Source organism: Neoarius graeffei, chromosome 24, assembly GCF_027579695.1.
Source record: "Neoarius graeffei isolate fNeoGra1 chromosome 24, fNeoGra1.pri, whole genome shotgun sequence".
NCBI classification, from domain to species: Eukaryota; Metazoa; Chordata; class Actinopteri; order Siluriformes; family Ariidae; genus Neoarius; species Neoarius graeffei.
The window spans coordinates 56,473,400-56,497,517 of NC_083592.1; the positions used below are offsets into that span (position 1 = coordinate 56,473,400).

A 24,118-nucleotide genomic window follows, 5' to 3' on the forward strand; every position below is an offset into this window, starting at 1 on the left:
TGCGTTTTGTGATCTCATTCAAGGTTTGTTGCATTATTATTATTATTATTATTATGATTATTATTATGATTATTATGATTATGCAGCCCGGCAGCAGCGCTTCAGCTCAGATCAGCTCTTATTCACCGCTTTCACCCGCATGATGACGCTTTCCTGGGGTTTGCACAACAACTAGGAAGAGTTAGGTTCACAAACTTTGCGTTCCAGCCCGTGGAGGTAGGGGTGTGTGTGTGCACCAAAAAATAAATGAATAAATAAACCCCTGAGTGTTTTGTTGGTAATGTGCAGTGTAGGACCTTACAACTGCCTGCTAAGTGCAATGATTTCTTAAACAGTGTAAACTGCATGTTAGTTTCAGTTAAGTGTGTGTGTGTGTGTGTGTTTTCAAACTGCAGCTGCCCCACTGCAGGTCATTTCAGCTCCTCAGTCTTACTGTCTCAATGAATTTATAAAATAGTTGTTTTTAAATTGCTTTGTGTGTAATTGTACGCGCTGTCACCTCACAGCAAGAAGGTCCAGGTTCGAGCCCCGTGTCCGCGTGGGTTTCCTCCGGGTGCTCCGGTTTCCCCCACAGTCCAAAGACATGCAGGTTAGGTTAACTGGTGACTCTAAATTGAGTGTAGGTGTGAATGTGAGTGTGAATGGTTGTCTGTGTCTATGTGTCAGCCCTGTGATGACCTGGCGACTTGTCCAGGGTGTACCCCGCCTTTCGCCCGTAGTCAGCTGGGATAGGATCCAGCTCGCCTGCGACCCTGTAGAACAGGATAAAGCGGCTAGAGATAATGAGATGAGATGAGAAGACGCTGAACAGTATTCAGTGTACCTTCTAGAATGGACAAAATTACTCAGTCTACAGCTACAGTAATGTGCCTCCTGTTCCTCTTGAACTCTGTAAGTCACTGAGAACTCAACGCATGAGTATGTTTTTTGAGTCTTAAAGAGAGACCAATCTTTAAATAGCCAAACTTAAAGCGAGACGGCCTTTCGATTTCATAAAATCAGTGAAATTTAGTTCCGTCTGAGATGTGGTGATTGTGATATATGTTTATTTCTGTAATATCTCACAAAATATCCAGCCATTCTGTGGCTGGGAAGTTATTTAATTTGATGGGATTAAAGCAAATAATGTGCATGAAATCGCTCGCTTCGCACAGTCAAGCAGACAGAGGAAGTCCGTGTGTGTGTGTGTGTACAGGTTTCCCATTGAGCGTGCACTGACAGTTCCATCATTCTGTCGCTAAACGAACAGCTGATCACACCGAGGTGCTCGCTGAGCACCAATATTTATTAGTTTGGTCCTGCGTTTCCTTTCCTTCGTATATAACATAACGTCTTTTCTTCTCGCTTTCTTTCCGTTACTGTAGTCACTCTTTCACGTTTCATTCGCACACTTGCGTCCTCCATTTTTCTCTCCTGTTTCAAATTTGTATCCCACAATGCTTTGTGTGAACGGGGAAAGCCCACCACGGGATGTGATGCATGATGTAGTATCTTGTATTGGGTCATGGTGAAGCAGGAAAAAATAGCAGAGAATTTAGGGCCACGTGGCCCTCAACTCATTAATTGTTCTATTTTAATAAAACCTAATAAAATTGGAAGTCTGTGATTCAAATTCAGTAGCTTTCGATCACTAAACAAAAATAATTGGGTGTCTGGAATTATTATTTTTTTATGACCTACACTTGAAAAATCTGAAAGGCAGTCTAGCTTTAAGGCTTATAAAGCCTGTAAGGATATACAGCACTGTGCAAAAGTCTTTGGCACCCTTTTATTTTTTCATACAAACTTCGTTATAGATTTCTATTTTATGATTTCCACATTATCGAGTCAAAATGTTACAAAAAACATTTTAGAGTCCAAACATTCAGTTTTTTTCCAGCACAAAATTAAATGTTAGAGAAAAAAATGTGTGTATCTGAGCAGCATATTCCATAAGAGCGCACTTTTCAGATGAAAAAAGAAAACATAATGAAAGCTGCTGGGTTTTGGTGTAAAATGAAGAAGTGCGTGCGACAGTCAAAGTGTCCAGAAGAACTGCGGCTGGTTCTGTAAGATGCTCAGGAAAACCTACAGCTCTTTTTTTTTTTTTTTAAAGCAAAGAGTCATCTCACACCAAATATTGACTTTGTTTAATTTATTACGGCTCACTGATTACTGTTTATAGTATTTTTTGAATATTGAAACATTTAATTTCATTATTTTTAAGCCATGTTTTGGTCGACAGCATTTCTTTACATGAGCCTCAGACTTTTGCACAGGACTGTACACGGACACGTCCATAACATAACGTAGATTTATCATCGCTACACATGGTTCCGAAGTGATGTCATTTGATCAAGTTGTGTGCTGATATTATAAAGCTACAGAGTAGTTATTATTATTATTAATGTGTGTGTTCATTAGGTATTAGCTTTAAATAATCAGTTCATGCGATTATTGATGCTTATAATCTATAACTATAGCTGTAATCCTGCTGATCGGGTCACTGTGTTTGCAAATTGATTGAATTTAACTCTGGTACTTTTCTATTTTTAATGATGAATAGTCTAGAATTGAAAATATAACGACAATTAGTCTATCAGTTCAGTTTATAAAAAATAAATAGTTTAAAAAAGATGTGCTATGTGGAGGAAATGAGCACTGTACAGGGTTTTCACTGTCATCTCACAGCAAGAAGGTTTTAGGTTTGAGCCTCATGGTTGACTCGGATCTTTCTGTGTGGAGTTTGTGTGTTCTCTTCGTCCCTGTGTGGGTTTCCTCAGGGTGCTCAAGTTTCCTCCACAGTCCAAAAACACAGATTTGGTCAAATGGCTACTCTAAATTGCCCATGAATGTGTGTGTGTGTGTGTGTGTGTGTGTGTGAGATGGTGGTTTATCGCTGTGTATCCCTGTGATAGATTGGTGATTTTCAGGGCCGGCTGGGATTGGCTCCAGCTCACCCATGACCCGTAATGGATAAACGGTATAGCTAATGCATGAATTAACTGAATATGTCCAATCTGGCAACCCAAATCACATGGTTTCCAGAATTCATCCTCACTGAAATATTTATAATAATACTACACCCTAGGGAAAAATAAACCTCTAATGGATGTGGTTCAGATGCCCAAATACAATACAAGGCAGAAACCTAAATCTGTGATCGAAACTGTTCAGAAAGAAAGGTTCTTCTTGGCCCGGTCCACCAGCAAGCACGAGTTAAGGAAGTGTAAACATGACCCTGGACGTATTTAACGTTGTTGCTTTCTAATTCAGGTTCGTAGTAGCCTCAGTGTGTGTAGCACGCCGATGGCTGTGGCGATTCGGCTAATTTTAGCTCGCCGCTTCACCACAGACTGAAACAAGACTCCGGGTTCGCAAACAGCACCAGGAAGGAAGATGCTGCCTATTTTTAGATAAGGACGAGTGCATGCACTCACTATTTTATAAACTGACCATATTACGGTATTCCTGGTCTCGATTTCCGGAACCCACACACAAACCAAACGTCTCGTTTTAATAATCACACGCTTCACATGTTGTGTGTTCATCTCATTATCTCTAGCCGCTTTATCCTGTTCTACAGGGTCGCAGGCGAGCTGGAGCCTATCCCAGCTGACTACGGGCGAAAGGCGGGGTTCACCCTGGACAAGTCGCCAGGTCATCACAGGGCTGACACATAGACACAGACAACCATTCACACTCACATTCACACCTACGCTCAATTTAGAGTCACCAGTTAACCTAACCTGCATGTCTTTGGACTGTGGGGGAAACCGGAGCACCCGGAGGAAACCCACGCGGACACGGGGAGAACATGCAAACTCCGCACAGAAAGGCCCTCGCCGGCCCCAGGGCTCGAACCCAGGACCTTCTTGCTGTGAGGCGACAGCGCTAACCACTACACCACCGTGACCTGGTGACTTGTACCCCGCCTCTCGCCCATAGTCAGCTGGGATAGGCTCCAGCTCGCCTGCGACCCTGTAGAACAGGATATGTGGCTACGGATGGATGGATGGATGGATGTCCTGAATGTATCTATTGATCCAAATTTCAAGTGACATGAGGATTTCCTTTTCACGCGTATTTTACACATATTGTTCACATTATGAGGGCACAACATGATGAAATGCACCGTCACACGTTTTTCCATCTCTCTCACACACACACACACTTGTCTTCATGGCACACGTGAAAACCTGAGCCTGTGAGCACATGTGAAGTGAAGTGCCCTGGCTGTGAGGGAGTCAGAGCAGGATGTGCAGTGCTCTGAGTGTCCAGCAGGGAGGCTGTGACTGACTCCACACTGAGAGGAAATACAATAACACCCTTTGTAGTGCACTACATGTCCAATTAGAACCGAGCCACTGCTTTCCTCCTTTTCTTTTCTTTTCTTTCCGCTTACAGAACAAAGCTCGATGGTTATTACAGAAATATATAAATATATTTAAATATGCGTGCGTGTGCGTGAGATTTGGGTTCTGATCACGAGCGCGAGACAAAGACCGGAATGTGCGGGGACTGCAGTCAGACAAAGGAGCGCGCGCGCGCGCCGGTTCCGCGCGTGGGCAGACGTGCCATTACGCGCGCGCGGTTTGTCACACATCTCACGGACGCGTTGGGTGTGGCTGGCGGCGTGCGTTCATCACAGCAGCAGTCCAGTTGTGCTGGTTGATCAGGAAGTGACGCCGCGCGACAGACCTCCGTCAAGTTCCGTTATTTAGACTGAGGCGCGCGCGCACGTACACCACCTCCACCACACATGCGCGCGCGCTCGGACACCGAACCCACGTGCTGTCATACTGACGCACTGCCTCATCCTCAAACCCTTCAGCACTCACTCCTCATCCTCAAACCCTTCAGCACTCACTCCTCATCCTCAAACCCTTCAGCACTCAGCTCCTCATCCTCAACCCCTTCAGCACTCAGCTCCTCATCCTCAAACCCTTCAGCACTCACTCCTCATCCTCAAACCCTTCAGCACTCAGCTCCTCATCCTCAGCCCCTTCAGCACTCAGCTCCTCATCCTCAAACCCTTCAGCACTCACTCCTCATCCTCAGCCCCTTCAGCACTCACTCCTCATCCTCAGCCCCTTCAGCACTCAGCTCCTCATCCTCAGCCCCTTCAGCACTCACTCCTCATCCTCAAACCCTTCAGCACTCACTCCTCATCCTCAGCCCCTTCAGCACTCACTCCTCATCCTCAGCCCCTTCAGCACTCACTCCTCATCCTCAGCCCCTTCAGCACTCACTCCTCATCCTCAAACCCTTCAGCACTCACTCCTCATCCTCAGCCCCTTCAGCACTCAGCTCCTCATCCCCTTCAGCACTCAGCTCCTCATCCTCAAACCCTTCAGCACTCACTCCTCATCCTCAGCCCCTTCAGCACCCACTCCTCATCCTCAACCCCTTCAGCACCCACTCCTCATCCTCAGCCCCTTCAGCACCCACTCCTCATCCTCAGCCCCTTCAGCACCCACTCCTCATCCTCAGCCCCTTCAGCACCCACTCCTCATCCTCAGCCCCTTCAGCACCCACTCCTCATCCTCAGCCCCTTCAGCACTCAGCTCCTCATCCTCAGCCCCTTCAGCACCCACTCCTCATCCTCAGCCCCTTCAGCACCCACTCCTCATCCTCAGCCCCTTCAGCACCCACTCCTCATCCTCAGCCCCTTCAGCACCCACTCCTCATCCTCAGCCCCTTCAGCACTCACTCCTCATCCTCAACCCCTTCAGCACCCACTCCTCATCCTCAGCCCCTTCAGCACTCACTCCTCATCCTCAGCCCCTTCAGCACCCACTCCTCATCCTCAACCCCTTCAGCACCCACTCCTCATCCTCAAACCCATTCAGCACTCACTCCTCATCCTCAACCCCTTCAGCACTCACTCCTCATCCTCAGCCCCTTCAGCACCCACTCCTCATCCTCAACCCCTTCAGCACCCACTCCTCATCCTCAACCCCTTCAGCACCCACTCCTCATCCTCAGCCCCTTCAGCACTCAGCTCCTCATCCTCAACCCCTTCAGCACCCACTCCTCATCCTCAACCCCTTCAGCACCCACTCCTCATCCTCAAACCCCTTCAGCACTCACTCCTCATCCTCAACCTCTTCAGCACTCACTCCTCATCCTCAAACCCTTCAGCACCCACTCCTCATCCTCAAACCCATTCAGCACTCACTCCTCATCCTCAAACCCATTCAGCACCCACTCCTCATCCTCAAACCCATTCAGCACTCACTCCTCATCCTCAAACCCATTCAGCACTCACTCCTCATCCTCAAACCCTTCAGCACTCACTCCTCATCCTCAACCCCTTCAGCACTCAGCTCCTCATCCTCAGCCCCTTCAGCACTCACTCCTCATCCTCAGCCCCTTCAGCACTCAGCTCCTCATCCTCAGCCCCTTCAGCACTCACTCCTCATCCTCAGCCCCTTCAGCACTCACTCCTCATCCTCAAACCCATTCAGCACTCACTCCTCATCCTCAAACCCTTCAGCACTCACTCCTCATCCTCAAACCCTTCAGCACTCAGCTCCTCATCCTCAAACCCTTCAGCACTCAGCTCCTCATCCTCAACCCCTTCAGCACTCAGCTCCTCATCCTCAGCCCCTTCAGCACTCACTCCTCATCCTCAGCCCCTTCAGCACTCAGCTCCTCATCCTCAAACCCTTCAGCACTCAGCTCCTCATCCTCAACCCCTTCAGCACTCAGCTCCTCATCCTCAACCCCTTCAGCACTCACTCCTCATCCTCAGCCCCTTCAGCACTCAGCTCCTCATCCTCAAACCCTTCAGCACTCACTCCTCATCCTCAACCCCTTCAGCACTCAGCTCCTCATCCTCAACCCCTTCAGCACTCACTCCTCATCCTCAACCCCTTCAGCACTCAGCTCCTCATCCTCAACCCCTTCAGCACTCAGCTCCTCATCCTCAGCCCCTTCAGCACTCAGCTCCTCATCCTCAGCCCCTTCAGCACTCACTCCTCATCCTCAACCCCTTCAGCACTCAGCTCCTCATCCTCAGCCCCTTCAGCACTCAGCTCCTCATCCTCAGCCCCTTCAGCACTCACTCCTCATCCTCAACCCCTTCAGCACTCAGATCCTCATCCTCAGCCCCTTCAGCACTCAGCTCCTCATTCTCAGCCCCTTCAGCACTCACTCCTCATCCTCAGCCCCTTCAGCACTCACTCCTCATCCTCAACCCCTTCAGCACTCAGCTCCTCATCCTCAGCCCCTTCAGCACTCAGCTCCTCATCCTCAGCCCCTTCAGCACTCACTCCTCATCCTCAGCCCCTTCAGCACTCACTCCTCATCCTCAGCCCCTTCAGCACTCAGCTCCTTATCCTCAGCCCCTTCAGCACTCAGCTCCTCATCCTCAACCCCTTCAGCACTCACTCCTCATCCTCAGCCCCTTCAGCACTCAGCTCCTCATCCCCTTCAGCACTCAGCTCCTCATCCTCAGCCCCTTCAGCACTCACTCCTCATCCTCAGCCCCTTCAGCACTCACTCCTCATCCTCAACCCCTTCAGCACTCAGCTCCTCATCCTCAGCCCCTTCAGCACTCACTCCTCATCCTCAGCCCCTTCAGCACTCAGCTCCTCATCCTCAGCCCCTTCAGCACTCACTCCTCATCCTCAACCCCTTCAGCACTCAGCTCCTCATCCTCAGCCCCTTCAGCACTCACTCCTCATCCTCAGGTGAAGACCTGATGGTCCGAATGTCTCATGCTCAAACTGTTGGGTCTCAAAACTGTAATTACTCACTAATAACTAACTATCAGTCCACTTTACAGGTTTGTAAATAATAGACACAGACAACCATTCACACTCACATTCACACCTACGGTCAATTTAGAGTCACCAGTTAACCTAACCTGCATGTATAATAATCATAATAATTATAATAGCTGGCTTTTTCATGGTCAATCAGATATATTCCATTCAGCTGCTTGTCTTTGACTCGTTCAGGATCATGCTAGCTGAATGGAATATATCTGATAGACCACTCAACACCAGCTGATATTATTTAATTATCTCATTCCAGTGGCACCTGTCAGGGGGTGGGATCTATTAGGCAGCAAGAGAACAGTCATTTCTCAAAGTCGATGTGTTGGAAGCAGGAAAAATGGGTGAGCGCAAGGATCTGAGGGACTTTAACAAGGGCCAAATTGTGATGGTGAGATGACTGGGTCTGAGCATCTCCAAAATGACGCATCCTGTGAGGTGTTCCCGGTATGCAGTGGTTAGTACTGAACAAAAGTGGTCCAAGGAAGGACAAGCGGTGAACCGGCGACATGGTCATGGGTGTCGAAGGCTCATTGATTCGCACGGGACACAAAGGCTAGCCTATGTGGTCCAAGTCCACAGAAGAGCTACTGTAGCACAAACTGCTGAAAAAGTTAATGCTGGCTAAAACAGAAAGGAGTCAGCATGAACTTTTTCAGCAGTTTGTTCTACAGTAGCTTTTCTGTGGGGTTGGATTTATATCATGTTGTGTAGTTTAATCTACTGCAAAGCATCATATTTAATAAGATCCTCTGATGTCTGTGGTGTCAATGTCGGAGCCACGTATCTCTAAAAGTCAACTTTTCATGAGCTTCAGAAAACAGCCCTGTTTTTATCTCTGTGATGATGCGTTTTCCAGCTAATCCAAGACGGGTTTTAAAGAGTTTATTTAGTTTAAAGACGTAGGAAATTTTCTCAGTCCATAAAAGAACATGTAATCCTTCAAACTACGGTAACTCGTAGCTGAAGCTTTCAGACAAATGGAGTGGAGTCGTACTGTATAAAGTTGCATAAAATGGAAAGGCTGAAGTAAAGTATAAGTACTTCGAACTTACTTATTCGGGGTAAAAGCTGATTTTTGTACATTAATGTTATTCGGTGTCAGACCACATGTTTTGATCAATAGTTTTGCTATAATGATTCTCATCATGAGTCCTCATCACAATTCCATCGTATTGAACCACTCCAGATCTCAAATTAGCAGATCTCTTAGTTTTGTTGTTCCATTTAATTGGCGATTAGCTGCTATGGTGAGAAACGGACTAGCCAATCAGAATCATGCGTGTGTCCCCCCGATACTTGGCGTATTTTTTGCCCCAGAGTGTACTTTTAGATGGGAGTAAAAAGTGTCTGAGCTCGTGAGGGATTTTGGTGATTTGATTATTTTTGTGGCTACTGCGTGAGGGAGGCTGTAGCCTCTACGTCATCATGTTGTAAGAATGAATGCAACAATAGTGCACTGCGCATACAGGTGTTCCTATTAAAATGGCCGGTGAGTGTATACAATTCGGTTCACCATTCGAAATAAATGGACTAGATTAAAGAAATCGTTTTCAGGCATGTTTATGCTTATTACCGAAGGAAAGTGCGTTCCTATTTTAAAATCTACTCCAGGTCGTCCCCTTTTCCTCGATGCCTTCGGCCGGTGGTCCCATGTGTGATGTTGATGTGACGCACTTCCGAGTTGTTACAGGAAGTTGTCGAAAAGAGTATTGAGACCACTGAGCTCTAGCGCCGGGCCATTTCCGGGGAATAAGCGTTTTGGTCATGGCGACAGCGTGTGTGTGTCAACCTCGGAGTCGAATAATATAAAGTACAGACACTTGGTATATTTTACTTCTGTGATTTTTAAATAGTTCATTTTTGGATTACGCTTCGTTTTTTGTGGCTACTGACTCATAGAGTAAATATATATATGCTATATTTACTGTATGGACATGGGATCGGAAAACTATTTTATTTATAAGCAGGAGCCACATGGACCCATAGGGGACCGATTTTTTTATTCTGGTTGTCAAAATGCTTTGTGTAGAGCTTTGTGAAAAACTTACGACCTCAATTACACAAACGTATCAGAGTTGCCCTCTGGATTCTTCCGTACAGTAATGAGCCTTATCTTGGCTTCGTTGCAGTTCCTTGGACTTTTCTTTTTAATCACTTTGACATTTCAATAATATCAGCTGGTGTTGAGTGGTCTATCAGATATATTCCATTCAGCGAGCATGATACTGAACGAGTCGAAGACGAGTAGCTGAATGGAATATATCTGATGGCCCACGAAAAAAAGCCATTATTATTATTATACATACACATTCCTTTCAGGTGTTCAACACATCTTTCTCTTTCAAAATTCTCTCAAAATCTTCTGTATTTAACAACGCAAACCTGGCGGCCATGTTTGTTTACAAATTGTCACAGTCGCTCGCTAGCGCAGAAGTTTTACATCTCCGATGTGTGATGCCATGTTGTCTTGACAACCATGCAATATCATAACCCATATTCAATGCTCATTCTCCATTGGGTAGAGTGACGTAATACACATAGGATAAGCGATATGCTAACGATACTGCATGCTATCAAACCAAATGAATGAAACCCGCTAGAAGGGAATAGAGCACGTTTTTATTCCATGGAAAAAGTGTCCTGTATGGATAATAATTTGTTTTATTTGACACTGTTTTCAAGATTCACGTTCACGCTCATAAATGTCAACGTGACGTCCATGTTCAACGACTTGCGTCTGAAATGTTTCAATTGAAATTTTTAAATTCTACGCAAATTACGGTAGTTACGACTCGGTAAAGCAACAAATCCAAACGATTGCCTCGAATGATTACTCGGACCGATCCTACTGTGTGTGGTTTCTGATGTTTCTTCAGTTCCCTGCTCACAACTTTAGTTCCAGCATGGGATTAGTTTTCATTTACTGTTTGAATCTCAAAAAAAGGAGAATAAAACAAGGCTTATAATCTTGGTTTTGTCTTATCCTGTTATATACGACCTGTTGTTAAATGCATATTCGAGACATCCTGAAGAAAAGTAAACCTTGGAAGGACGTAGCAGAGATCTTTGGTGCCACGATGATCAGCAGAACATGAGCAGTCCGTAAACGTCCACAAGAGACGAACTCTAAGTGTTATGAGTGACTTGTCCTGCTTTAGCTATTGACACTGATTTGATTGGCATTTCTGTTTACTCTTTTCTCTTGTACTACAGTCCATCGGTGGCTGGACGAGCTCTGAGCTGAAATGGCTCCTGTGAAGCTGCTGAGGTCAGACCGGACCCTCACGCTGCTGTACGGAGAGATGATCTCCGTCTCATACGCCCACTCGACGCCTGTCCGTCCAGGTGAATGAGAATGAGCGTCACATTTCTCTCGCAGTAGCAACATCTGTCACGGCTCTGCGCTGTCCCTCGTTCTCTAAACCCCTCAGACTTGCACCCTCACCACTGACTGTATGGACTCCTCCGTGCTCTGGTGACCTTCCTGTGTGCTTTTGAACTCCTTGTACACCAGTCCCAAGCTGGAGGACAGATTTTCCAGCATGCACAAGCCTCGGAATGGGCTCGCCCCCCCAGCACCAGACGTATATGAATCCTCTGTGTGCGAAGAGGACGCCAAGGTGCTCGTCAGACCCGGGGGAGTGAGCACGGTGTCTCCTCTGAGCCAGTACATCCAGACCGAACACCAGCATGCGGGACTCTTCTCCATGTCCCAGAATCCTGTGAGGAAGAAGAGGAAAAGATGTGGCGTATGTGGACCCTGCATGCGCCTCGAGAACTGCGGCACCTGCAAGAGCTGCATCAACAGGAAGGTCGCGCATCAGATCTGTAAACTCAGGAAGTGTGAAGAACTCAAGAAGAGGAGGGTCACCTGGCAGGTAGGAGGCTGAAATAAAAAACAGTGACGCACATGGCGCTCGTCAGATTCAGTGAAAGAGGCGTGTCCTCTGTGACTTGGTTTAACCCGAGTGTTTCTGATTTGGGGGTGGGGCTACGTATGAGCTTAGTTTACGATGTCACAAAACCCACAGATTGAGTCTTAGGTACATGTAAAGAAATGCTGGAGACCAAAAATGGCTTAAAAATAATGAAATGAAATGTTTCAACCTTAAAAAAAATACTATAAACAGTAATCAGGAAGCCGTAATAAATGAAACAAAGTCGATATTTGGTGTGAGACGACCCTTTGGTTTAGTCTCAGGTCCAGTGAGTGCAGTTTTATGGTCTTACAGAACCAGCCACAGTTCTTCTGGACACTTTGACTGTCACACTCACTTCTTCATTTTACACCAAAACCCAGCAGCCTTCATTATGTTTTCTTTTTTCATCTGAAAAGTGCGCTCTTATGGAATATACCACTCAGATACAAATGTTTTTGTTTTTCAGTAACGTTTAATTTTGTGCTGGAAAAAAAACACGAACGTTTGGAACTTTTTGCGATGTTTTGACTCGATAATGAGTGTAGAAGTCATAAAATAGAATCTATAACAAAGTTTGTATGAAAAGAAAAAACCCCAGGGTGCCAAGACCTTTGCACAGTGCTGTATATTTTGACAGGTTTATATAAAAAGTGAAAAACTCCGTTTAAGAATTAAGATTAAACAAGTTGATGACGCGAGATTTCGTTCAACTTCAAATAAAGCAAGTTGGAAGAAAATGTAAACTTGGTTAAATTTTTCGTCTACGTTTAATCACGCGAACTGGAACTAATTTTCAGTGTTTAGACCACGTTAGTTATTAAAACCTCTGGGAATCGAGAAGCGCAAACCAAAACCTCAAGATTGAAATCTCACTTGCATCAGTCTGCTAGCTAGATTTAACTAGATCAGGGCTTTTCAAAGTGTGGGGCGCGCCTCCCCTGGGGGGCGCCAGAGTTCTTCGGGAGGGGGGGCGCAACGTGAGGAAACATAAACCAGAATAAGTTACTATTGCGGACATTTAGCGAACTTCAGCTAGCCTTTACCAGAGACAAAATGGATCGATTTTTAGTACCTAAAGCTACAGTGAGTGAGGAGACAGAGTCTGGGCCAAGCAAAAAAACAGACCCTCCAGGATGTTGCGATTTGCAGCTTCAACGCAAATTCAACCAATCCCCACGAATTCAGGGCGGTGTTGCAATTATATCCAATCACCGCAACTTTCCCGCAAATTTGACCAATCGTTGGCGTCGTCTTGAGGTGACGTCGACAAACTACCTTCCGCCTTACTTCGGTGTATACGTTCAAGAGAAGCAGCATGCGCGCAGTGTTGCCAGATTGGGCGGTTTCAAGTGCATTTTGGCGGGTTTTGAACATATTTTGGGCTGGAAAACGTCAGCAGTATCTGGCAACACTGCATGTGCGAGACAGTGTTTCTGTAGGCTTAAATTCTGTTACTGAAAGTGTGTTATGTTTACAGTGAAGGACTGTGTGCACTTTACATTATTTTTTTACTTAATACAAGAAATTAATGGATGCCAACATTTTTGCCAAAATGGTATTTTATTTTCCATTGTTTAGGCGGCTTCAGCATCATACTGTGAGATTCTGTTCAAATTGTTTTTTTTTCTTCTATGAAGCCTGAGCCATTTATTTTATTAGTTTATAATTATTGTTTAATTTAGTCTTCAGGAGAGACTGCCTGCACACAGTACTAGTATTAATAGTTTTTTTTTCTTACATGAAAGCTGAGGCATTTATATTATATTTTAAGGGAACTTCATGTTGTGCTGCGAGGTTCTCTGCACTTTAACTTTTGAACCAACAGGTGCATTTGGATAAGTAAAGCCTATTTTTCTGCATTTTTGTAGTCCTGGTAATCTTTTATATTGGTAAAGATGTTTATAGGACCATTTCTCAGTGTCTTTGTTTTTTTTTAATCAATAGTTTTTCAGTAATAACTTAATATTTAACATATCACTCAATTTTAATCACAAAAAGAGAAAATCGCAACAATTTCTCGCAACTTTCACTTCCTCCCGCAATGTAATCGCAACAAAAACCTAAAAAACACCGCAACCTTCATCGCAATTTTTTGGAAAACCCCCGCAACATCAGACATTTTAGCCCGCAACAATCACAAAAAAGGCCCGCGGAATCCTGGGGGGACTGAAAAAAAGAAGGAAGTATGACCACGATTATTTAAAGTTTGGATTTTCATGGACTGGATCTGAAGATGCTCCACTGCCACAGTGTGTTGTCTGCCAAGAGGTGCTAGCTAACGATGCTATGAGATGTTTAAAATGTGTAAAACAAGATGTTTTAAAAAGCACAGATGTTTAAAATGTGTAAAATAAAAATGTGTACAACATCCATTTTTTTTTAAATACGAATGGAACATTAAGTATAGCAACAACAAAAATTGTAAGGGGGGGCGCTGTTGTTTATTTGCTCTCTGGGGGGGGGGCTGACTCTCCCACACTTTGAAAACCCCTGAACTAGATGATACCTGAATTTGTGTTTTATTACTGTACATTAGGGCGCATCAGTTGCCCTCACTTTCATAAAATCTGATGCATTTTTGTTTGGGTGTTCCTTTTCACCAATAAAGACGTCCTGTAAAATTTTTTGACCATATTCAAAAGTCTAATGGTGGCACCATGAGGTTCATTTTTTGCCAAAAAATGCTTATTTTATGTTTTCGCGTAAGGTTTGAATCACAATGTTGGACTCCATTTATTGATTTCTTGTGAGCCAGAGATCATGTTAAGAACCTTCGCAAGGGATTGAGAAGCATTAATGTGATTCATAATACATTTGTATTGTTTAAAAGTAGTTGAACAATGATTCAATGAACAGCTAAAACTCAAACTGTGCTTGATAATATATTTAGAATATGTACTAAAAATGTGTATCGAAGATATTTGGTATACTCTATAAGGTGCCATAATGTTTCATGAAACGTGATCGAAATTTTGTCATAAAAGTCATAAAATAGCAGCTTTTTCCATAACTTTGAGCTCCTGGTGCCGCCATTAAACTTTTTAATTTTGTCAAAATATTTCACCCAGTGTGTTTTCTTACCAAACGGAGCATAAAAACAAAAATGCATCATGATCGGAGGAACTTTTCATTTTTAGGGGGCGACTGATGCACGCTACTGTACATCAACAGAGTTTTCTGATTTTGATGAACGTCTCTTTGTCGTCTTATGTCTCTTGAGTGTGTCACATTTACACACACACACACACACACACACCAGGTTGCTATCTCTATTTTCTGATGGAGTCAATTTTGCTCGCACATCTTATTCCATTGTGCTGAATTCCCTGATTTCATCCAAAACGATTAGAAAAGTGTGTCACCGTGAGAACACGCCGTTATTGCCTCCGTCAGTTCGTAATTTCTGTGTTGTGTTAAGTTAAGAAGCTCCAGTTCTTTTTAATGTCCTACATTCTCATCCAAAATTTTTCTCATCCAGTTCATTCTTTCTGGTTTGTTCTCACTCAGAAAGCTTGGAGAAATACATTAAAAAATCTGTTTAATAACTTGTGTGTGAGAGAGAGAGAGAGAGAGAGAGAGAGAGCCTACAAGTCATGTTGTGATTAGTGTGCAGTAACGGGAGAAATCGGATCCCGTGGTTTCAAATGTCACCACCGTCAGAACGTTTCAGAGTGAAAACACATGTGAGCTAAATGTTTCCTTGCGCACTTTAGGCAACTGGATTTCACCCAAGTATTGTAGTGTTTGGGTTTTTTTCTTTTTCCCCAAGTGAGATTGATCATTTTGAGTCTCATATGAATGAAGCGAAAGCCGTAAGCGTAAACTCTTTCCCTCCTCCTCCTTAACCTAACCTAAATTTTTCATCATGACTTAATACACAAGTCAGGTCATGTGGGGTCTTGAAACTGCATCACTTCTGATCTGTTGTTTATTTATTTTTTTTAATGATGTCGAGTTTGATGAGGTGACAGAAAGGAAGCGTTCTTAAACCACGACCACAACTCGTCATAGATCCTTCTTGCCTTTGATCTTTCTCTGAGACATTCCTCATCTGTCCCGTCCAAACTTGTCCTCCGCATGTCTTGTCTGTCGTGACCTACTTTACGGGGTGAGATCCTGATCGCTTCACAGCTCAGGTCTCGATCAGCAACAGCACCATAAGCAACACAATTCTGCCTGTAACGAACTACTGGTTTTGTCAGTTGATCATCAGATTCAGTCTTTTGTTTTCATTTCCAGTTTGTTGTGTTTGAACTCGCGTCTCAAAGCCTTGGTCATTAGCGATAGGTTGAATCAGGTTTGCTTCAAGGAGAAAACCTGTTTAAAGGGACCGACTGCAAACTCAACGGAAATTATGAGATGTGATCATTCTGATGTCCTGAGAGTTGCTTTTCTCCGTTTTCGGACCGTTTTCCTCCCTCTTGAGGTAAACAGTACGGCCCTACGGAAACAAGAAACAGCCAAATGCGAGGGAGGAGCTTTAACTAATTAGCATAACTATGGAACTGTGTCACACCAAGATGGCGACGCCACCAAGAAAACATCGTGGCTCTGCATCAACATTGACCTCGGAGAGTTTTGAGTCGCAGGGATGTAATTTGCGGTCGACATTCGCAGATAGATCCATGAAACAAATATATAAACGAATATTTATATCTTTTCTCTGTTCCTGCTTTTGTGTTCTCGTTTCTTTCTCTGTACGATCAAAACGTTAGGTGTAGAACTCCATACTCGCTACTGTGGAGTCGAGCTCGTGCATTCTAAAGCTAAGATAGCTAAGATGAATGATTTAGTTATCTGTCCAGAAAAATGGCACGTCATCTCTCTAACCTCGCTCGATCTTGCAGTTGCTCTCACTAGGCAGGCTTTCCTTTCCTTTTCCGCTGGAGGGAGAGCCGAGTCCGCCATGTTTGCCCACGCCGACTTGTTTTGGTGTTAAAAGTAGCTCAGACACGCCCCACGGTGGTCACATTTTTTATATTGTTGCTTGCTTGCTTCGGTGATCTCCGGAATCGTAAAATGCAGGACGCTTTTTATCTCAGCAAAACATTTACACACGGGACACACGGTGTGTGTGCAGCAGAGAAACATCTCGAAACTCCAACAGCAACAGAAATAGAACATTTACCCAGAATTCCAACAGTTTCTTTGTCCAAGAAACTTGTTAAATTTAGCTTCGAGCTCTTTCTTTAACCCTGATAAGACTCGCACATTTCTAGAGGCCACTGAGGCTTTCAAGGCAACATGGTGTTTTAATTGCAGTTTAAATGTCTTTAAGAACTGCTGTTCATGTTGCATCACAGGACAGATTAACACTTGGAGAAAAGCGGAAACTGCCCTCTTCTGCGTACAGTACCACTCAAAAGTTTGTGCGCTCCTACTGTACTCCTTCATGAGTGTTTCTGTATTTTGACTATTTTCTACAGACATCAACACGATGAAATAACATCTGGAACATATCTGGAATTATCTCATCTCATCTCATTATCTGTAGCCGCTTTATCCTGTTCTACAGGGTCGCGGGCGAGCTGGATCCTATCCCAGCTGACTACGGGCGAAAGGCGGGGTTCACCCTGGACAAGTCGCCAGGTCATCACAGGGCTGACACATAGACACAGACAACCATTCACACTCACATTCACACCTACGCTCAATTTAGAGTCACCAGTTAACCTAACCTGCATGTCTTTGGACTGTGGGGGAAACCGGAGCACCCGGAGGAAACCCACGCGGACACGGGGAGAACATGCAAACTCCGCACAGAAAGGCCCTCGCCGGCCACGGGGCTCGAACCCGGACCTTCTTGCTGTGAGGCGACAGCGCTAACCACTACACCACCGTGCCACCCCGTCTGGAATTATGTAGTAAACAAAAAAGTGTTAGAAACCCAACAAAATCAGTTTGACATTTTAGATTCTTCAAAATATCCAGCGTTTACCTTGATGACATTTTGTACACTATCGGCGTTATCTTAACCAGCTTCATGAGGGAGTCACCTGGAATGCTTTTCAAATCGTAGCTGTGCCTCCTCGAAAGGTGACTAGTGGACGAGTTTCCTGCCTTCTTAATGTGTTTGAAATCATCAAATAGTAAATAATGAACAAATAATAAAATAGCCCTATTCAACAGCTGCAGTAATCCATACTGTCTTATATCAAGAATCAAACAACTATGTAAAAAGAAACGACATCCATCATTACTAAGACATGAAGTGACTTTTAATTAATAAAAATAAAGAAAAAAAAACATTAAATTAGAAGGCGTGTCCAAACTTAGCATTAACAGCGTTGCTCTGATTGAAGGGGCGGAGTTATACCGTCCGTCCAGTACAACTTTCTAGTGCCCCCCAAGCGGGAATCTTTATTCCTTCTTTAATCTCCTCTGGAACACCATTCTAGAGTCCAGAGCTGATGTAAGAAAATCATCTCCTACAGTTGAACAAAGCACTCGACATGGGTCAGACGGTTTCAGGAGATTAGTAAGATGTACCGGAGCAGAACCACTTTAAAGCTTTGTGCATCATCACCATCAAAAGTTTTTAGTCAATCTGAAACTTCAAAAGCAACCAGTGTAAACCGAGTAAACCTGAGTAATGTGACCAGACGTTCTTTTCCTGGTAAGGACACGAGCTGTCGTGTTCAGAATCAGTTTCTGAATGAGTTGATGCTTAGTTAAAACAGATACGCGGTCCTGAAAGCTAGCAGCACAAAGCAGAGCGAGAGTGGAAATGAGACAGAATCAAACCCAGATCAGCATTTCCACTTCCACGGGTGGCGACTAACTTCACGCAGACATGAAGAACACGCAGCATTGCAATGTCATCAGAATGAGTCAACGATTTTATAAAGCCGTTTCTCGATTCGCTGCGGCGACGGTGCGGTTTGTTCCACACTGAGAAGGTTTCCTCTTGTTTCTGATAGCCGAGTGATGTCACATTGACAAAAATGACGGCCATCAAGCAGCCTTTGGAAGTCACGTTAGTCCGAGTCACTCTGCGTGTTCTTGCAGCACCTCTTCTCCCGAAGTCACTGAACCAGATGGTGCAGTCTTTCTTTTGCTGTTTGCTTTAAGCTGTTTGTTGAGTGGCGTGTGTGTGTGTGTGTGTACACAGAGCAGTTGCTACGTTAGAATCAGGCAACACAAGGTCCCATAGAGACAAGTACACTTTGATTGAAAACACACTTTTTAACCCTGAGTGAGGACCCTCTGCAGGATGAGCTCGGGTTGCGAACACAGCGCATGCTTTCAGACGGACGTTCTTAGTTTTGTTGCCGCAGCACTAAGCACGCGCCTGCAAACCGCTGATTCTTGACTTCAGAGGTCTGGTTTATAAATTACAGATTAAGTCTTGTGATGGAGAAATCAGTCCAGGATTTAGTTTTGCGTCTCGTAAACAAAGCTGATGCGATTTGTGTTTTTAAAGCAAAGCCATGAGTGGAGTTTGTTTGTTTGTTTTGTTTGTTTGTTTATTTAGTAAACCAATGTATATACATAATATAATAAATACAATATGGAAAATATACACTAGTTGTACATGGATAACGCAAGAAAGTTTAAAACTTATTTCCATTGCGGTCCATATGAGTGATGACACGATGGCGGGTAAATACTAATTATACATTAATCACATATAATTATCACATATACATATTAAGTTAATTAATACTGAGTATGTATGAAAATTTATTTTAAAAAAGTACTAATAATTATAATAAAACGAGAATCTTAATACATAGTAATTATTTTACAGGTTAAACACCATAAAGTCGCAATCGTAGGTATGAAAAAAAAAAAATTTAAAATACTATGTATAGAGGGAAGGATTTGATCCTTGATTGTGTAGACAAGTGACTAGATGCTTTTTTACTTCCTTTTTAAAACTAAATTTGTTGGAATGAGACTTAATATGGGCGGCACGGTGGTGTAGTGGTTAGCGCTGTCGCCTCACAGCAAGAAGGTCCGGGTTCGAGCCCCGTGGCCGGCGAGGGCCTTTCTGTGTGGAGTTTGCATGTTCTCCCCGTGTCCGCGTGGGTTTCCTCCGGGTGCTCCGGTTTCCCCCACAGTCCAAAGACATGCAGGTTAGGTTAACTGGTGACTCTAAATTGACCGTAGGTGTGAATGTGAGTGTGAATGGTTGTCTGTGTCTATGTGTCAGCCCTGTGATGACCTGGCGACTTGTCCAGGGTGAACCCCGCCTTTCACCCGTAGTCAGCTGGGATAGGATCCAGCTTGCCTGCGACCCTGTAGAACAGGATAAAGCGGTTAAAGATAATGAGATGAGATGAGATGAGACTTAATATGGGCGGGGAGGTTATTCCATAAAACAGAACCAGTGAATTGAAAAGATGACTGTCCAGAAGATCTAACTCTGGGGACAAGAAGGGAAAAGGGGCCTGAACGGGTGTTGTAGCGGAAATTGTTAAGTGTAAAAGATTGTTTGAGATATTGTGGAGTGTTGCCGTGAATAATGTTATGCATGTGGTGGAGTTTAAGTTGTTGAACACGGACATCCACTGGTAACATATTGACCTGTCTTAACTCAGTTGCCCCGATGTGTGTACGAGGGGTAAGGTTGAGAATATATCGAACTATTTTGTTCTGAGTGGTTTGCAGACGGGTTTGTAGCTTCTTGGTTAGGCCAGAATACCAGGAAGCGCTGGCATAGTCAAAATGACATTGAATGAGTGCTGAGGTAAGGAGTTTTTTGGTTTTGACGTCCAGATGTCTGGTCTGACGATACAAGAACTTTAGTTTTGCATTACTTTTTTTGATGACACCCTCAGCTATAAAACTACCCGTGATAGACTGATCAAGTGTAACGCCTAAGTATTTAACACAGGATTTACTGGTTAATACTTGTCCATCACATGTGACGTCGAATGACTCAATATTGTTGAGTCGTCTTTTTGATCCAAACAGGATGGATTCCGTCTTTCCGAGGTGAAGGGATAGCTTGTTATCTATAAGCCATTCTTGAATTGATTGGAGCTCGGAAGACAGTTCCTGCTGAATAATTGCAGGGTCTTTGCCAGCTACTAATAGGGCTCATGTGTTCCTCTTGAGTTTGAACTGAAAGTTGGACATCTGAATTGTTCAGAAGTAACAATCCCAGGGATGAGTTAACGTTCACACTGGAAACAAAGCAGCACTTCCTGCAGCGCTGATATTCTGATAACGGTGAGAAAAATTAATTTTGTAAAAATTTCTTAATGTTAGAAAAAACTATTTCAGACACAGAAATGGGACAAATCCGAATGATCAGCTGCAGTACGTCATCTCTCTTTTTCTTTCTTTCAGTCTTTGACCTTTTTACCCTTCGTCTTTCTTTCTTTCTTTCTTTCTTTCTTTCTTTCTTTCTTTCTCTGTCTTTTACCTTCTTTTCGTCTTTTTTTCTGGTAAACCTTCCCTTTTTAGCAATTTACTCATTTATTTACTTATAAATACAGGACCAGTCAAAAGTTTGCACACCCCTTCTAATTCAGTGTTTTTTCTTTATTTTTGAGTAATTAAGACACTTCATGACACTACATCGACCGACTAGTGGCCTAGTGGTAGCGTGTCCGCCTCTCGATCGGGAGATCGTGAGTTCTATTCACGGTCGGGTCATACCAAAGACCATCATAAAAATGGTACCTACCGCCATCTGGCAAGGCACGCTGCAATACAGATGTGCATGGGGAGTTAAACTCTCGTGGTTACCAGAGGACTAGCCCCCCACTGTAACCCTAGCTATGTAATAGGCGAGAGGCCGAGGGCTACGGAAACGGAGATCGGCGCCGCCCGATGCGCCACATACAGGTTGGGCCTGGTTAGTACTTGAGTGGGAGACTGCCTAGGAATACCAGGTACTGTAAGGCGTGGGAAGGACTTTGACTTTTTTTTGATGACACTACATCACCCATTTCTTTCTTTTTCCTTCAGTTGTTCATTCTTCCAGACTTTTACCTTCTTTCTTTTTTCTTTCTTTCTTTCACTCGAACTCTTACCTTCCTTCTTTTCGTCTTTTTCCAATAAAATTGCCCTTTTTACTCATTTACTCACTTATACATACAGCACCAGTCAAAAGTTTGGACACCCCTTCTACTTCTTTATTTTTATGAATTAAAAGTCACTTCGGGTCGGCACGGTGGTGTAGTGGTTAGCGCCGTCGCCTCACAGCAAGAAGGTCCGGGTTCGAGCCCCGTGGCCGGTGAGGGCCTTTCTGTGCGGAGTTTGCATGTTCTCCCCGTGGGTTTCCTCCGGGTGCTCCGGTTTCCCCCACAGTCCAAAGACATGCAGGTTAGGTTAACTGGTGACTCTAAATTGAGCGTAGGTGTGAATGTGAGTGGGATAGGCTCCAGCTTGCCTGCGACCCTGTAGAACAGGATAAAGTGGCTACAGATAATGAGATGAGATTTACTGTTTGATGATTTCAAACGCATTAAGAAGGCAAGAAACTCGTTCACTAATTACCTTTTGAAGAGACACACCCGTTAACTGAAAAGCGTTCCAGGTGACTCCCTCTTGAAGCTGGTTAAGAAAATGCCGATAGTGTGTAAAGCGTCATCAAGGGAAACACTGGATACGCTGAAGAAGTGAAAATATCAAACATTTTGTTTTTTTAAGCACTCTTTTGCTTACCGCATAATTCCAGATATGTTCCAGATGTTATTTCATAGTTTTGATGTCTTCAGTATTGTAGAACATCGTCACAATACAGAAACACCTCTGAATGAGTAGAGTGGGGTGTACAAACTTTTGAGTGGTACTGTATAATCTCTGTCTGATCCCCAGCTCCTGCCTGATATTCCCAGGACAGACTCGGGATCCACGCTGATGTAGTTACTGAAGAAGAATGAATGAATAATCACTGCAGTAACTCAACACCAGATTGTGGTTAATTTTCAACACCAGCAGCTTCTGGAGAAACACCAAAACGCTCCTTTTTTCATTTTACTGTTTCTTTTTCTTCTCGACTGAATTCAGTTGTGCTCCATGTACTTTTAACTTTGCTCATATTTCTTTTTAAACGTTTTATTTATCCGTCGCTGTAAGATCAGAAATAAAACCACGTTAATTTTGATCATTTTCATCTGTCAGGTCTCGGTCCTGCACTTTAACGCTTCTCTGTCTTTCGGGTTTTGAAGTTATTTCCTGCCGGTTTGTAGCCGGAGACGTTATTTATTTCTGCGCTGAGCTTCAGGTTTAATTGGCTTCATCTTGAAGAGCTTAGCGTTAAAGGTCCGTACTCAGCAGTGCCGAATTCCTCCCACCTGCTCTGTATGCACTGCTGCCTGACCTTTGACCTCTGGAGGCGCTCCCGTGACTCATATGGGAGTCGACCTTGGACACAAAGAGCTCTTTTTTTTTGGTCTCTTTCCTTCATGTGAAGCTTATCACTTCTCTATTCGTTGATTTACTCATTATTTTACACCAACATTGGTCTGTGATTACAATCCTCACAAAGCTTTCTCTCTCTTCTTTCCTTTAGTTCCTTATTTCCATGTCCCCTTCTCTCTCTCTCTCTCTCTCTCTCTCTCTCTCTCTCGCTCTCTCTTTCATGACCTTTTCTGCTTTCTTATTTACTTCATTTCTATTTTTCATTTCTTTCTTTCTCTCTCAATTTTCATTTTTTCTTTGTCTTTTTTCTTTTCTACCCTTTTCTGCTTTATTTACTTTATTTCTATTTTCACTTCTTTCTTTCTTTGGTTTTCTTTTCATTTGTATCCTTTTCTGCTTCCTTATTTACTTTAATTCTATTTTCCATTTCTTTCTTTTTTTCTTTCTGTTCCCCATCTTAGGTTTCTGTGTTCTCTTTCTTTCTTTGTCTACTTTTTATTTACCTTTTCTTTTTTCTTATTTACTTTATTTCTGTTTTCCATCTCCTTTCTTTCTTGTTTGTCTTTTTCTTTTATACCTTTTTTCTCTTTCTTAATTTTATTTTCCATCTTTCTTTCTTTTTCCCCATCGTGGGTTGCTCTGTTGTTCCATTGTTTTCTTTCTTTCTTTCTTTCTTTCTTTCTTTCTTTCTTTCTTTCTTTCTTTCTTTCTTTCTCTTTCTTTCTTTCTTTCTTTTTCTTTCTTTCTTTCTTGACACACTTCTAGTTGAAATTTGCAGTTCCTCTGCTCTGTACTCTGTAAGTAAAGTGAAGTGTGTGGAATGTAGAGAAAGAGGACGAAGCTCAGGGGTGAGACGAGTAAACACTTGGAGAGAAACAGGACAGAGAGAGAGAGAGAGAGAGAGAGAGTAAATACAAACAGGACTGATGGGTTCAGGAAAACTGTTAGTGTTGGGGGGAGAGGAAGGAACCCATCCTTCTACACACATCTCCTGTTTTTCTCTCTGTGTGTGTGTGTGTGTGTGTGTGTGTGTGTGTGTGTGTGAGAACGAGAGTGAGTGGGATTTTGTTCCCTGCCAGGATAAAAGTTGCTGTATATACCAAAGTCCAGATG

The 24,118-nt window shown here is 43.7% G+C and overlaps 1 protein-coding gene and 1 pseudogene across 1 annotated transcript in view; both read left to right on the forward strand.

Moving 5' to 3' along the window:
- The window catches only part of tet3 (tet methylcytosine dioxygenase 3), an 83,267-nt gene continuing 59,149 nt past the window's right edge, over nucleotides 1-24,118 (forward strand). The window contains exons 1-2 of the mRNA XM_060907508.1: nucleotides 1-23; nucleotides 10,980-11,644. Of these exons, the coding sequence (XP_060763491.1) occupies nucleotides 11,309-11,644 (336 nt within the window). The 5' untranslated portion in view covers nucleotides 1-23; nucleotides 10,980-11,308. The remainder of the gene's footprint in view (nucleotides 24-10,979; nucleotides 11,645-24,118) is intronic.
- LOC132872377 (uncharacterized) lies at nucleotides 4,742-7,688 on the forward strand (annotated as a pseudogene).